Below are 13,700 nucleotides of genomic sequence, written 5' to 3'. Positions count from 1 at the left end.
TCTTATCGCATCTTCGTCGTCAAAAGCATCTCGATGGTTCAGGCGAAAAATGAATACCCCCTTTCTCTCTTGACTCCGTGGCGAATTCAAACGCATACTTGGCACTTGACTGGTAACGTGGTGTTGCTAAATTCAAAATTCAACGTAGCTAAGACTTCGATATCATCACCTACAGTTCAAGACATAAGCTACAATTGAAATAATGATTGCTGTATTTATTTTTCAATCAGAAAGTAAAAGAAATTATTCTATTGGAAACTTCGAGGTTCAGAATTGGCGCATTGGAAGGCAAGCGAAGTAAATATTATCGCTAACAAAATCAAGTCATCTCAACCGCTGTTACGGAATTTCAATATCAACATTGATTATTAACAAAGCAAATGTGAATTAGGAAAGCTTGCACATCATTTTGAATGGATAATCAAGTTTTGACCGTAGCAGCTGCTTTTTAGTCACATCCGACCCTTTCACGAGCAAAGATACCGCGAATGAAAATCCATGTGGTCTTCCATGAAGGTAGAAATGAAGAAATAGCTGTGATCATATCCCTCCTGCATTCGAATAGTCGGCGTCACTTTAGTGCCCTTGCACGCCTCCCGAAAACTTTCCGTTTTTAGTTGATCCGCTAAAAATTGATCACCCAATCCTTGATCGATCAAGACTTCAGCAACAAAGCCGGAGTAACTCTTGACCAAATGGCAGGGATCTTGCTTCAAATACGATTCTGCATCGTTTCCCAGGTACCCTTTGAATGCTTTCTGCCCCCACGGAACATTAATCGGGTTTACGATAGGGGAAAATGCAGATATCGAACCATACAAGTCAGGATTACGGAATCCCACAACAAGAGCACCCATACCACCCATGCTATGCCCAGTAACGCCAGCTTTATCAGTAACATTGAAGTTGTCACGGATTACATTCGGAAGCTCCTTGGTAACATACGAATACATTCTATAATGTGTCTTCCATTTATCTTCAGTAGCGTCAAGATAAAATCCAGCCCCCGAGCCGAAATCATACGAATCATCCTCGCCTTCTATATTCACCCCGCGGGGACTGGTGTCTGGACATACCACGACGATACCATGCTTAGCAGCGGCTCTTTGGAATCCTCCCTTTGTGACTACATTTTGTTCCGTGCAAGTTAGTCCTGATAGGTAATAGAGGACGGGACATTTTTTCTTTTCAGCTTGCGGCGGCAGGTACACTCCGAACTTCATTGAACATTTCAGTTCGGCGCTGACATGTTCGAAAACCTTCTGCAGCCCGCCGAAGCTTCGGTTGCACGCTTTTTCGGTCAATTTTGATGCCATTTTTTAGATACTACAATAACGAGTTCACTATAACAAGCCTGTAGGAAAATAAATTGTCATGACACTCGATGACTTTTTAAAATTTCAAACGAAGTCAAATTGTTTCCAAGTTGAGTACTATAGAAAGCTGAGCTGTCTTACAAATCATTTATAATTTTTGACCCCGTTTGTTTAAAAAGGCAGTTTACATTACTGTTTCCATGTGATAGCTTGATGAAGATGTGTAGGAAGGAACTGTTAAGACAGCACCACTATTTTCCTCCCCATTCCCCACACAATAAATCAAGAGGACCTAGATGGGAAGCCGCATACCATCACAGTTCAAAAAGTAGCATATTTGGTCCCAGTCGGAATCATTACCCATCGGTATCGATCAAGAAGCTGGATGCTCTACCATTTATGTTATCTCATTTTACAGCCTCATTTCGATGGCCTATTGTTATATATATAGTTCAACATATCAGCCTATACAACTGGGATCCATTCAATTTCCAATTGATTGAGTTTAGGTCTGGATTCTGTTCTGACCCCGCTACCGGGTAAATAATTCTTGTTGTTCAATTCAAAGTCAGGCTATCATGTTGTCGATGTAATGAGCAACATTACGAATATCCGACATGTTAACCTCATCAGACCAAATGATGTGATTCCAATATTTTGTCTGAATGGCTTCTGCAACACGCTCATTACAGCACGAGACTGTCCTTATCGTGAACATAATGGAATCAATTCCACTCAGAGAGAGAGAGAGAGTCTTTATTTTCATAGAACCAAAATACATAACAAACTGCAGTGATGGTGGTACAGAAAATATGCGTGCACAGTATTCGGTATTAGATAGGAATGATCGATAAGACCGTCAAGGTCATCTAGTCTGATCACACCAGCATCAAACAGGTACACTTGACTCTGAACAGTCTGGCTGTAAAGAAATGTTTAGTTGAAGGAAAATAGAAAAAAAAAATTAAACAATGGTGGCAAATGATCAATGAAGCAATGTCTGGGCGAGGTAGGGCAACAGTGTTAGTGTAACGACAAGAGGTGATCAAGTAGGGCTTTTTTGAATCTATTATAAGGCAATTCACGGATATGTGGTGGTAATGCATTCCAGATGATAGGTCCCGAGTAGTCGATAGATCTCTTAGTTAGGTTGCTATTGGGTGGGGGTAAGTGTAAGTAGATGTTTCCTTTAGACGAGGATCTCGTGTAATGGGAATGGACATGTTTAGCAGGTATGAAAAAGTCATCAAACACAGGAGGCAGACTATTGGAAAAATATTTGTGAACAACTTTTGATACTTCGAAGCGATATAGTTCATCAACTCGCAAAATTCGATGCTTACGGTAGTAAGGCGATAAAAGTCAGTCCGCACACTTCCCGCGAGCGAGTTACACTTACCAATGTGGAGCGTGGACGGACGGATGGATGCATTGCAGACTTGCAGAAAGCAGATTCGTGCGAACGGGAGCGGCAATGATTCACGCACGACCAATGATAACGGATTTTACAGAATCATTCATCTGAGACTACTTTCCCTGCTTTTGTCGACTGGTCGCTTTGCAGTTGCAGACGACAGTGTTTCTAATAGCATTGCTTCCTCGAATTTCAATGTCGAATTTTTATGAATTTACGTTGGTTGTGTAAATTTCATGAATATTCTTTTTTTCGCAATGTACTGGGAATCTATATGCGCTGGAGTCCTGGAGCCATGCCAGATTGTCAGGATCAGAGATTTGAAAGACCGACAATGAATTCAATCTCAAAGTTCCAATGAGAGAGAGAGAGAGAGTCTATATTTTCATCCCACCAAAATACATAACGGCAGTGATGGTGGTACATACATGCACAGTATTCGGCATTAGATAGGAATGATCGATAAGACCGTGAAGGCCATATAGTATGATCACACCAGCATCAAACAGGTACACTTGACTCTGAACAGTCTGGCTGTAAAAATGTTTATAGTTAAAAAAGGAAAATAGAAGAAAAATTAAACGATGGTAGCAAATGATCAATGAAGCAATGTCTGGGCGATGTAGGGCAACAGTGTTAGTAGTATAACCATAGTGTCCTATATGGTGTCGACATAGTGTCCTATATGGTGTGGACACAAGCAAATCTCACGGCTCAGTGAAATTGTATCACGTCACAATTTCCATTTGGCTACGGGCAATTTGACGGTCATTTTTGACCAGCTTGCCGAGCATTAAATTTGGTAAAACGGGTATCAATCGAAAGCTGACTCTGCACTGATTACGAAAATATAAATTTTATTCCGCTCGTGTCCCTGGAACTCCCACAATCAGCCTCGAATTTTTCATTGTTATGGAGATTGGCATTGGAACGCAACAATGCTGTCTGGCGAAACGAGAGAGTTACTCTCGTTACTGGTGTCGACCAGAGATGAGCATGGATTAGGATTAGGTTTTGAAAAAACAGGATTTGTGAAATTTTGTCGGATTTGGATTGGATTTGGATTAGACATTTTTTTCAGAACGGATTAGGATTTGGATTGGATTTATCTATTTTCTGTGAGATTGAAATGTCGTGTGGCGAATGGCGACAAACTTTATTCAGATCAGTTATTAATGTACTTATGGTTACTAGATTATTTTGAATCAAGTGAATCGTTGGTTGTGAAAGAAAATTTTCGAATCCCTCCATTGCATAAATTAGTTTTTTTTCTGAATTTCCAGTTGGAATCGGATTAGGATTGGACATGGACTTGAATATGAAAAAGTTATGGATTAGGATTTGGATTTGGATTTGAAGGTTCGGATTTGGATGGGATTAGGACATAGAAATTTCAAATCCGCTCATCTCTGGTGTCGACACAGCCAAATCTCACGCCTCAGTGAAATTGTATCACGTCACAATTTCCATTTGGCTACAGGCAATTTGACGGTCATTTTTGACCGGCTTGCCGAGCATTTAATTTGTTAAAACGGGTATCAATCGAAAGCTGACTCTGCACTGATTACGAAAATATAAATTTTATTCCGCTCGTGTGCCTGGAACTCCCACAATCAGCCTCGAATTTTTCATTGTTATGGAGATTGGCATTGGGACGCAACAATGGTGTCTGGTTCTTTTTCTCTTGATCTACTCTCTCGTTTCGTCAGACAGCATTGTTACGTCCTGAGCTACTCTCTCGTTTCGCCAGACAGCATTGTTGTGTCCCAATGCCAATCTCCATAACAATGAAAAATTAGAGGCTGATTGTGGGAGTTCCAGGGACACGAGCGAAATAAAATTTATATTTTCGTAATCAGTGCAGAGTCAGCTTTCGATTGATACCCGTTTTACCAAATTTAATGCTCGGCAAGCCGGTCAAAAATGACCGTCAAATTGCCTGTAGCCAAATGGAAATTGTGACGTGATACAATTTCACTGAGGCGTGAGATTTGGCTGTGTCGACACCATATAGGACACTATGGTATAACGACAGGAGGTGATCAAGTAGGTCTTTTTTGAATCTATTATAAGGCAATTCACGGATGTGTAGTGGTAATGCGTTCCAATGGAGTTCCAACTGAGACAAATATTGAGCAGAAGCGGTCACAAAGCCGTACTTTCACCTCGGTGAACGATATTATCTTGTACGATCTGGCATTTCCGTTGAAATTGTCGGAAAGCGCATCTGAGTGAAAGCGCGATTGCTTGAGGCTTATCAAAAGTCGGCAAAACAATGTAGACGAGAAGCTGCGTCTACAAGAAGCTGACAGAAGCTGTCACTTTAGAATGGGTCAAGAATCAAAAGATGATCACTGTTTCAGCTCAAATCTACGAGACTGGAATATGTGGAGCATTGTAATATATCTCGAATTCGGCATTTGATGTGTAGCTAATAAGCTTTGTGGAAATAAAATGACGGCGGGCCTTACGCAACAGCTTTAATGTATTTCATGTGCACCATGCACTTAGAGCTGCGCAGTCGAGGCGGGCGACCGCAACGAAGATTCTGATAGATCGAGTCGAGTTGTTAGTCTCATTGATACTATAGTATAATACTAGTGTAAGCTTATATGTATATTGATTTAGTCAGCGGGTATGGTTTAGAGTTTTATAAGTAATATAGATATCCTTCTAGTAGCCTAGTGCCATCGTACATAATTAATTTAAACTTGAATACCGTAATATGATATTTGAATGTAGAACATACGATTGTTGTTATACATTGCTCTTCAATTCTCTCTGATGACTACCCTGACGAGTGTCAGCCAAGTATATTCAGGTTTATTTCAATATGATTATGATTATATACGGTATGTCTGAACATAACTTATTCAAATGTATATTGAAGTTACAAGATTACCTAGACCTCCAAGTCTCTTGAAATAATTTTAGTTAGTCATTTAGCAATTCGTTTCATTAGCTCAATGTTCAGATTATCATTAGATCGCGATATAATGAAACTTTTAAAATACTCGAAACAATTTGCTAGATATATTCTTGATAGGTTTCTTCATATTGAAATGAACATCTGTCCAACAATGCTCATGAGTTATGGTGGCTGGGTCCATCTATTTTGTGAATGTCGCTGCCTAAAAGCAAAAGAAATGACATTGCGAGGTTAGGCCGTGCTACCAGAAAATACATCAATACTCTGCATGAGTAGCATCAGTATTATTCATTGTCGTTTGTGGTACTTATACCTCGTCTTCAACCTTTATTATCCATTGTTTTAATTGGTCATTCATACCTTTATCAAAGCAAATCTTATTGTCTATAAATATAGTGTTTGAGATGTCAAAACGTAGGAAGAACATCGTCTCCGACGACTCCAGCGACGGAGAAATAGACTCGCATGACTCATCCTCCTTCAAACGCCAACGAAAAGCCAGCAGCAGCAGCGGCGCGTCTCCGAGCCCGCCCGCTCAAAAAATCGAGTCGAGCGACAGCTCCGACACTTCAGATAACGACGAGGAATGGACCGCGGGCAGTTCGAAAAAGAATAAGAAAAAAATGAATTCCAGAAGTAACAAGAAAGGTTTGAGCAAAGCGCACGTTTACGATTCATCAGATTCCGATAACAGTAGTGCAGAAGGGGCCGGGTCTCATGAAGAAGGAGAGATTAGTTCCAGTGCCGGTGATTCTAGCGATGATTCGTCAGCTGAGTTTGACGAACAAGAACTTCGTAAACAATTTGATGATGGTTATGATCACGAATTAGTCGGCGACGAAGACGATAGACGCAGACTCGAAAATATGACCGAAAAAGAACGCGAACAGGAACTCTACAATCGGTTGGAAAAGCGAGAAGCTCTACAAAAACGATTTGAGATCGAGAAAAAACTGAGATTGGCGAAATTACAGGGTGGTAAATACGAAAAAAAGAAATTAGTCAAAAAGAAAAGCTCGGAAAGGCACGATTCGAAATCCGCGTCCGGCGATTCCCTCTCTCAAATTAGAAGCGGCAGGAGACAAAAAATGGAAGACAAAAAAGAACACAGAACGCTTGAAAGTTTGAAAGCGGAACGCGAACGTAAAAAGAACCGGGCCGCTGAAATTGAGAAAAAGCAAAAGCTAAAAGCAAGTGAAGTCTACAGTGACGAGGATGATGATGACGATGATGATGATAGAGTTGAATCCTCTAAAACTCGAAATCTTGTCTCCTCCAGTGACTCGGATTCATCTTCAAGTGACAGTGATGCTAGCGGAAAACAATCTCCTTCATCTGATAATCAACGCTCGGTTAAAGGGTCTCAAGAAATTGAAACGTTAGCGGAAGTCTCGAAAATCCGACTGTCTCGTTATAAACTCGAGCGTTGGCTGTTGTTACCGTTTTTTAAGGAAACCATTTTTGGTTGTTTTGTCCGAATTGGCATTGGTAATCATAACAGTCGTCCGGTGTACCGTATCGCTGAGATTACAGATGTAGTCGAAACTGCCAAAGTGTACCAACTAGGTAAAGTACGCACAAACCGTGGATTAAGACTCCGTCATGGGCAGCAGGAGCGTGTTTTCAGGCTTGAGTTTGTGTCAAATTCGGATTTTACAGACTCTGAATTTTTTAAATGGAAAGAAACCATGAAAGCGGCTGGAATGAAGCTTCCCACTCGAGACGAGTTGAAGGAAAGGTCGCAAAAAATCAACAAAGCCATGAAGTACAGCATTCAGGACAAGGACATTGATGATATGATCAAGGAGAAGAAGAGGTTTCAACGTAACCCGCACAATTACGCAATGCACAAGACGATACTTATGAAACAGAAGGAAGTAGCCGAACAGCTCGCGGATCAAGATGACTTGAGTCGCGTGAATCAAGAACTTGAAGAGCTGGAGGACAGGGCTAAAAGTTTGGACGACAAAAGACAGAAGAACATAGCCGGGATCTCGTTTATCAACGAAAGGATTAAAACTGCAAATTTGGAAAAAGAAAAGGCGTGTATCGAAGAGTGGAAGGATATCCGTACTAAAACAGCAGACCCATTTACCAGGCGACGTTGCAACCCTGTTCTCGTGTCCAACGCGGAAGACTCCGACCAAACTCAACGTCTGATCAAGGAGATGGAGAAAAGATACGGTGGCACGGTCGATAAGTCATACGAAGCTCCTAAGCGCGGAGGTAAAAAAGTGAATTCGGAAGAGGGCTCGTCTCAAGGTGACGCGAGCCTTTTCGACGCTCACAATTTCGACATAAAGATAGACTTGCAAATTCCGTCGGCCGATTTACACCCTCTACAAACTCCCAAAGTCACTAGCTTGTCAAACTCAGTTGCGGTGCCCAGGAGATCTCTCAATTTGGAGGATTATAAAAAGAGGAAGGGCCTTATATAGTTGTGGATCGATAAAAAAGTTTCTATTACCCCAAATTCGATCCTCCATCCTGGTGACGCAATCTACTAGATTGTCTAGGAGGATAGGACACTATGTCGAATCTATGAGCTCGCAAGGTCAAGTGTCCTGTGTAGCAATCTGTAGCCGATAGGCATAGCTCTCCAGCTACCTTCACAGACTGAATTTGCTACATTTTGATACTGACAACGAATGTATGTATATCATTTGGTAGGAAATTCTATCATTTGTTCACTAGAGACGTTTCCATTTTATTTATTTTTCCCTCTGTTGTAAAATTGGAGTATGCTAGTTTTTGGATCAGTGATCAGTGCCTCACTGTGGTATGTATCATGCACCCGACTCGATGTTTTATTTGTGTTGGTGTCCGTGTGTTTCATCAATACAATTAAAGATCTGATATTTTGTTTGTGATGGATTTCATGTGATATATTGGTTGGTTTGACGCCCTTTTTTAAGATTGCAAGAATGTGTTTCCTGCTTGATCCCCTCACTCAATGTTGTAACCTGTACGCTGTAAGATATTTTACAGTGCACGCTCGAACTGTGGATGAAATTCTCAGCAGTTTCACTTTATCTCTTGTGCGATCCACAGAATCATGTCGTAATGCCACATTGTGTTGGCCATGGTTACATTGCTGCCTATGTGGCTTCATGGTGCCATATTGAAGTTTGTAGAATAATGGCAGAGTGGCTGGTAATTTACTGGATGAAGTTATTGTCTGCAGCTCAGTGCTTCACTAGGGCCTCTTGCTCTGTGTCCTGATTAAGCCACGCTTTTGTGCTCGGGCATGCGAGCTATTCGTCGATAACTTTTTTTGACTTTTCTTTATTGAATGCATCACATTTTTGACCTCGTCACTGCATTTTAATAGGTTGCAACAATTCTTTCAATACAGTAGTCTTTAAAATCCAAGCATGCATGCTTGCGTGAGGTATCGCAGCGGTTTGAAGCTGCTAAGGGACACCTCGTTCAAACGTATGGTTCCGTGCGCAGGGAAAAAATGGTCTGCGGAAGATTGTGTTCCACCACCTGATTACGAAGGGATTCAAGTTGTTAAAGACAGAAGACGCAACTTGCCGGTATATCCGAAAGTGCCTCAACACGTGAATCCGCCCAAGAACATCAGAAGAGAATGGATGTGCATCCGCGGGCCTTGCCTTGGTGAAGGCGCAGAGCTCAGATTAAAACAATATGCGATAATTGCGCTGAAAGGTGGTTTTTTAAAACCTGGACATATCGACATGCTCAGACTCACGATAAACAAAGCGATTAGGTTACGGCCATACCTTCTAGCGGAGTTTCGTATCCCACCTGTGCATAAGCCAGTGACTAAACATCCAAAAAATGCAGTTATGGGGGGCGGCAAAGGAAAAATCGACCATTACGTGTCGCCCGTGAAAGCTCGGCAAGTTATTGTAGAAGTAGGCGGTCAAGCCAGCTTTGAGGAGGTTTATAAATTTTTGAAAATTGCCGCTCAAAATCTACCTATGCCGGCGATCGCTATCACGCACGAACGCTTGCAGTTGATGTACGAGGAGGAACGCAGAATAGAGGACGAAAATCAAAATTTCATCACGTTCCGCGAAATCGCAGAGAAAAACCTACAAGGGATGAGGAAATATCTTACGAAATATGATTTATTGCATTACGGAGTTTATAAATAGAGTGTCGATTACTCTCTTAGTACTCTATTTCTCATAGGTATGTAGGATGTTGAGCAGAGAGTATTGAGGGTTGTGATGTCACATTCTTAGCAGTCCTGGTTTGGTAGGGATTGCAGCATGAGGAGGCCACTGGCCAGTAACTCAGTACTTCCACGAGTGGTTTTGTTTTCAGATTATTTCAACAGTCGTTTTAGGTAAAGATAATTGCATCACTTTCAGGACTGTAATTGTAACAACTGGTTTAATATCCCCTCTATCCAAACTGAAGCAGGGGCGTATGCTAGATAATCTATTTTTCGAACCTTGTACGTGAATGAGTTACAGACATTGGTAAATTGCGTTGAATAGAGTCTGCTATGGTGGCTGTCTGAACTTTCATATCGATCGCACTGTTGCGCGGCACAAAAGATTACAGAACATTACTGGAGCTACTGCTTCTACATTCAGTGCACGAAACTGTCTTGGTGAAGTGTATTAATGCAGTTGATATCCACAAATAGTTTGATCGTGTTCAATCATAGCTACACGCCAATTGGTTACAAGTACTGATGGAGATATATTAGTAGCGGGTGACAACAGTGAAATAGTGATGCACCATGCCAGCCGGATGTGAACCCCCTGCTCTTAGCAGTTCAATTGGATTGGCATTCTACATAGATTTTATCACATAAGTGAGGCAGGTCTTCGGTGCTTCAACATTCTTTTATTTCTTCGATTTTATCCAGTCCTTCGAGTCTTCCTTCGATATTGCTGCTGACATTGAGTTATGGATAATTCGGCAAATTCAAGAAATTTTTGAACCTTGTTGGAATCTCATCTCTGGTCAAAATCTACAAATTGCCTTGAATGGTGCCTATTTCGTTACAAGTTCCTAACATCTGAAGACCATAACTTCATTTCATAGAGATCATTAAATTCAATTATCTGGTGCAAGCGTTCGATTATCTCGAGGCAAACTAGGAGACATAACTTCTGGGTTTTCTCTCACTAGCTGCTCTAGATCAGAGACATGCAATGCAACCAATCATATTGTTCGATTTTGTGAGAGTGTTTGAAAAGCAGAAATGTTGGGACAGCTAAGATGGTAAATTTTCGACAGGTCATCTGCGTCAAACAAAAAATGAACTGTGACAAATTCCTTTGTCAATTGATCCATGGCAGCATCCATTCTTCGGCAGTGTTCGGCCCATGTAGCCCAGATATGAGCCACAACCATTTTTTTCATTTTTTTTGGCTGATTTCAAGGCATCGTTGAATTCGTCTGTAGAACTTAAATATTTTACAGGGTTCATTCTAATATACAAAACCGCAACGTATTTAGAGGATATATTTCAAATGTAGCTTCAACAACATGTGTGCTACTCAAATTTAGTGTCCTGTCCCACATACTCCGCATATGGTAAAACATACCAGAGACACTTCCGGATATTATAACAAATGTTTTGCACATGTTTATGTTCATACACATCAATAAATTACAGGTTCAGATGAAAACATATAGCGGTAATGCATGACAACGATGAAATATTGATGTATCAGAGATTCACGTTTCTTTGTGTTCAGTGAGCAGGCACACCATCCTGTCAACCCCCTATTCTCACTATCCAGTTGAATAGTAGTTCTCAATGATTTAATCACAGTACGTTACATTTCAAGGGCTCAGCAAGCCTTCCAATTCTCCATCTTCTTTCAATTCTTTGATAATATCCAGCCCTCCGACCAGATTGCCGTTGACGTACAGTTGGGGATACGTCGGCCAATTCGAGTACTTTTTCAAGCCTTGTCGCACCTCATCGTCTGTCAGAATGTCGAAATGTCCAAAACTGGTGCCTAACTCGTTCAAAATTCCGACCATCTGACGACTAAAACCACATCTCGGCAGCGACGGCTCGCCTTTCATAAAGAGTATGATCTTTTCAGATTCGATCAACTTTTTCAACCTTTCTTCCAATGGTGGTTTCGTAACAACTTTTGGTAAAGTCTCTGTCAATTCTCCATCTTCGTCCATTTCTTTCAATATGTCAAGCCCGCCAATAAACGAACCGTCGATATATAATTGCGGATACGTGGGCCACTTGGAATAGTCTTTCAGACCTTGTCGAACGTCAGGATCTTCTAATATATCAAAGGTACTGAAATCGCAGTTGTGTTTTTGTAGTAACGCAACCGTCTGCTTACTAAATCCACATCTCGGAGTTTCTGGATCTCCTTTCATGAATAACATGCACTTATGGGAATTGATTAGTTGCTCCAATTTTTCATCGGGTGAAATATCTTCAGTTTCTTGGTTCCAACTCAGAGTAATGGCATCCAGGTTTTTCTCAATGAGCCGGTTTAGTTCTGGGACATGCGCACCGTCCAGTCGGTCGATTTTTTGAGAGTTTTTGAAAAAGAGAATGGTCGGAACAGCTACGATTTCATATCTCTGGGATATTTCCGGAAGTTCTTCTGCCTCCAACTTGAAAAAATGCGCTCCTCTAGGGAATTCCTGTGTCAGTTCCTCCATGGCTTCGTTCATTAGTGCACACTGTTCTGCCCATGGCGCCCAGAAATGGACCACGGCCAGTTCTTTCTTCACGGATTTTAGGGCATCGTTGAATTCGTCAGCAGAAGTGATTGATTTTACAGGGTTCATTGTTACAATACAAAACCGCAATGTAGCTACAAACTGTGAAACAGAGGAGTGAGAGAAAAAATTTAATCAACGCAAACAAGCAACAAAAAAGGCAAAAACTTCAGATACATACAGAAAAGTTGGCGACGGTATAATGTTAAAAAACAAATGGGAATGTACCAGTGTTGGGATGACTCGAGTCACCTTTTTCGCATGACTTGACTTGACTCGAGTCACTTTGCTAAAATGACTTGATTTGGCGTATCAGAAATGTGGATTGACTCGTGACTCGGAGTAAAATTCACGAGTCAATTTCAAGTCATCAATTAATCGGTGTCGATAAAAACCACTGTATCTTGCATATGTTCGGATTGTTCGCGAAACGCTGGTGTAACCCGTGAGAGCGACCAATCATTCAATGATTGTACATTTTACTGGGCCTCCATTGTTCTCTCACAAATAAATTGACCACAAAAGAAGTGATCGAAGCTTACAGCTTCGTTGTAGTAAACTAGCAGTAAAGTAATATAATAGAAAATTATCTATTTCTGTTCTCTGTTCTTACCTTAACCAAACCTCTTGTTTTATTGATATTGAATTCTAATTTAGTTTATATACTTCTCAACCATTGGCGCAGGCTCGAATTGTTTCATATCAATATGTAAATGGGTAAAGGGTAATGTATTGCATCTTATCAATTCAACTTATCAATTCGCGATACAGCGCCTTCTTTGGTGTATATTCAACTCTATATTCGTTCATCGGTTCAAAATCAATGACTACTCAACCTGTATCTCAGACAGCTAGCAGAATGTAATTACGTAATCATGCCTCATAATACGAAAGAGCAACTTGACTTGACTTGAGTCACCTTCAAAAATCGAGTGACTTGACTTGAGTCAAAATGTGCAATGATTCGAAATGACTCGTGACTCTGAAGGTAGTGACTTGATCCCAACACTGGGATGTACAAATGTAGATGTAGGCTATAGGCTACACCAAGGGTGTCAAATTCAAATTGTGTCGCGGGCCAGATTCAAACCTTCATATCGCTCGCGGGTCGGACCAGTGAACTGATTCCAGAATATTACCTCATGCCATTTCCTTCCACTTGAATACTTTATTATCAAGCATTTAGATATACTTTATTACATTGTATCACAGACCGTAGGGGTTTTATTTTAGCTGCAAGTAGCAACACCTTTATTCGCGAACAATGGAGTTGGGTAAGTACAATGATCGAACAATTGAATACATTTATAAACCGCTAGACTACCAAGTTTCATAGACGACTCCAAGTCGC

At 40.9% G+C, this 13,700-nt stretch overlaps 4 protein-coding genes across 4 annotated transcripts; 2 read left to right on the top strand and 2 right to left on the bottom strand.

Moving 5' to 3' along the window:
* Nucleotides 1-194: 194 nt before the first annotated feature.
* On the bottom strand, nt 195-3,013 carry LOC145442613 (S-formylglutathione hydrolase-like). Its single transcript, XM_080320576.1, has 2 exons — nt 2,716-3,013; nt 195-1,354 (listed from the first exon to the last, which is right to left on the bottom strand). Exon 2 carries the CDS (start codon nt 1,314-1,316, stop codon nt 468-470), a length of 849 nt encoding a protein of 282 aa, XP_080176702.1. The 5' UTR covers nt 1,317-1,354; nt 2,716-3,013; the 3' UTR covers nt 195-467.
* A 2,718-nt stretch (nt 3,014-5,731) lies between these two features.
* Nucleotides 5,732-8,990, top strand: LOC145442609 (RNA polymerase-associated protein RTF1 homolog). Its single transcript, XM_080320571.1, has one exon. The coding sequence runs from the start codon at nt 6,064-6,066 to the stop codon at nt 8,095-8,097; it is 2,034 nt and encodes a 677-aa protein (XP_080176697.1). The 5' UTR covers nt 5,732-6,063; the 3' UTR covers nt 8,098-8,990.
* Nucleotides 8,991-9,033: 43 nt separating this feature from the next.
* On the top strand, nt 9,034-9,799 carry LOC145442614 (large ribosomal subunit protein uL16m-like). Its single transcript, XM_080320577.1, has one exon. The coding sequence runs from the start codon at nt 9,034-9,036 to the stop codon at nt 9,781-9,783; it is 750 nt and encodes a 249-aa protein (XP_080176703.1). The 3' UTR covers nt 9,784-9,799.
* Nucleotides 9,800-11,209: 1,410 nt separating this feature from the next.
* On the bottom strand, nt 11,210-13,264 carry LOC145442610 (glutaredoxin-3-like). The gene has a single exon (XM_080320572.1). The coding sequence runs from the start codon at nt 12,416-12,418 to the stop codon at nt 11,435-11,437; it is 984 nt and encodes a 327-aa protein (XP_080176698.1). The 5' UTR covers nt 12,419-13,264; the 3' UTR covers nt 11,210-11,434.
* Nucleotides 13,265-13,700: the final 436 nt, after the last annotated feature.

This window comes from Botryllus schlosseri, chromosome 7 (assembly GCF_051294905.1).
Source record: "Botryllus schlosseri isolate E-star chromosome 7, Bs_hap1, whole genome shotgun sequence".
NCBI classification, from domain to species: domain Eukaryota; kingdom Metazoa; phylum Chordata; class Ascidiacea; order Stolidobranchia; family Styelidae; genus Botryllus; species Botryllus schlosseri.
The sequence above is the reverse complement of the archived record's forward strand: the minus strand, read 5'-3'. Positions and strand labels throughout refer to the sequence as shown.

Bases quoted from the DNA above. Each gene is read 5' to 3' on its own strand.
- LOC145442610 (XM_080320572.1), bottom strand. From the start codon at position 12,418: ATGAACCCTGTAAAATCAATCACTTCTGCTGACGAATTCAACGATGCC.
- LOC145442614 (XM_080320577.1), top strand. From the start codon at position 9,034: ATGCATGCTTGCGTGAGGTATCGCAGCGGTTTGAAGCTGCTAAGGGAC.
- LOC145442609 (XM_080320571.1), top strand. From the start codon at position 6,064: ATGTCAAAACGTAGGAAGAACATCGTCTCCGACGACTCCAGCGACGGA.
- LOC145442613 (XM_080320576.1), bottom strand. From the start codon at position 1,316: ATGGCATCAAAATTGACCGAAAAAGCGTGCAACCGAAGCTTCGGCGGG.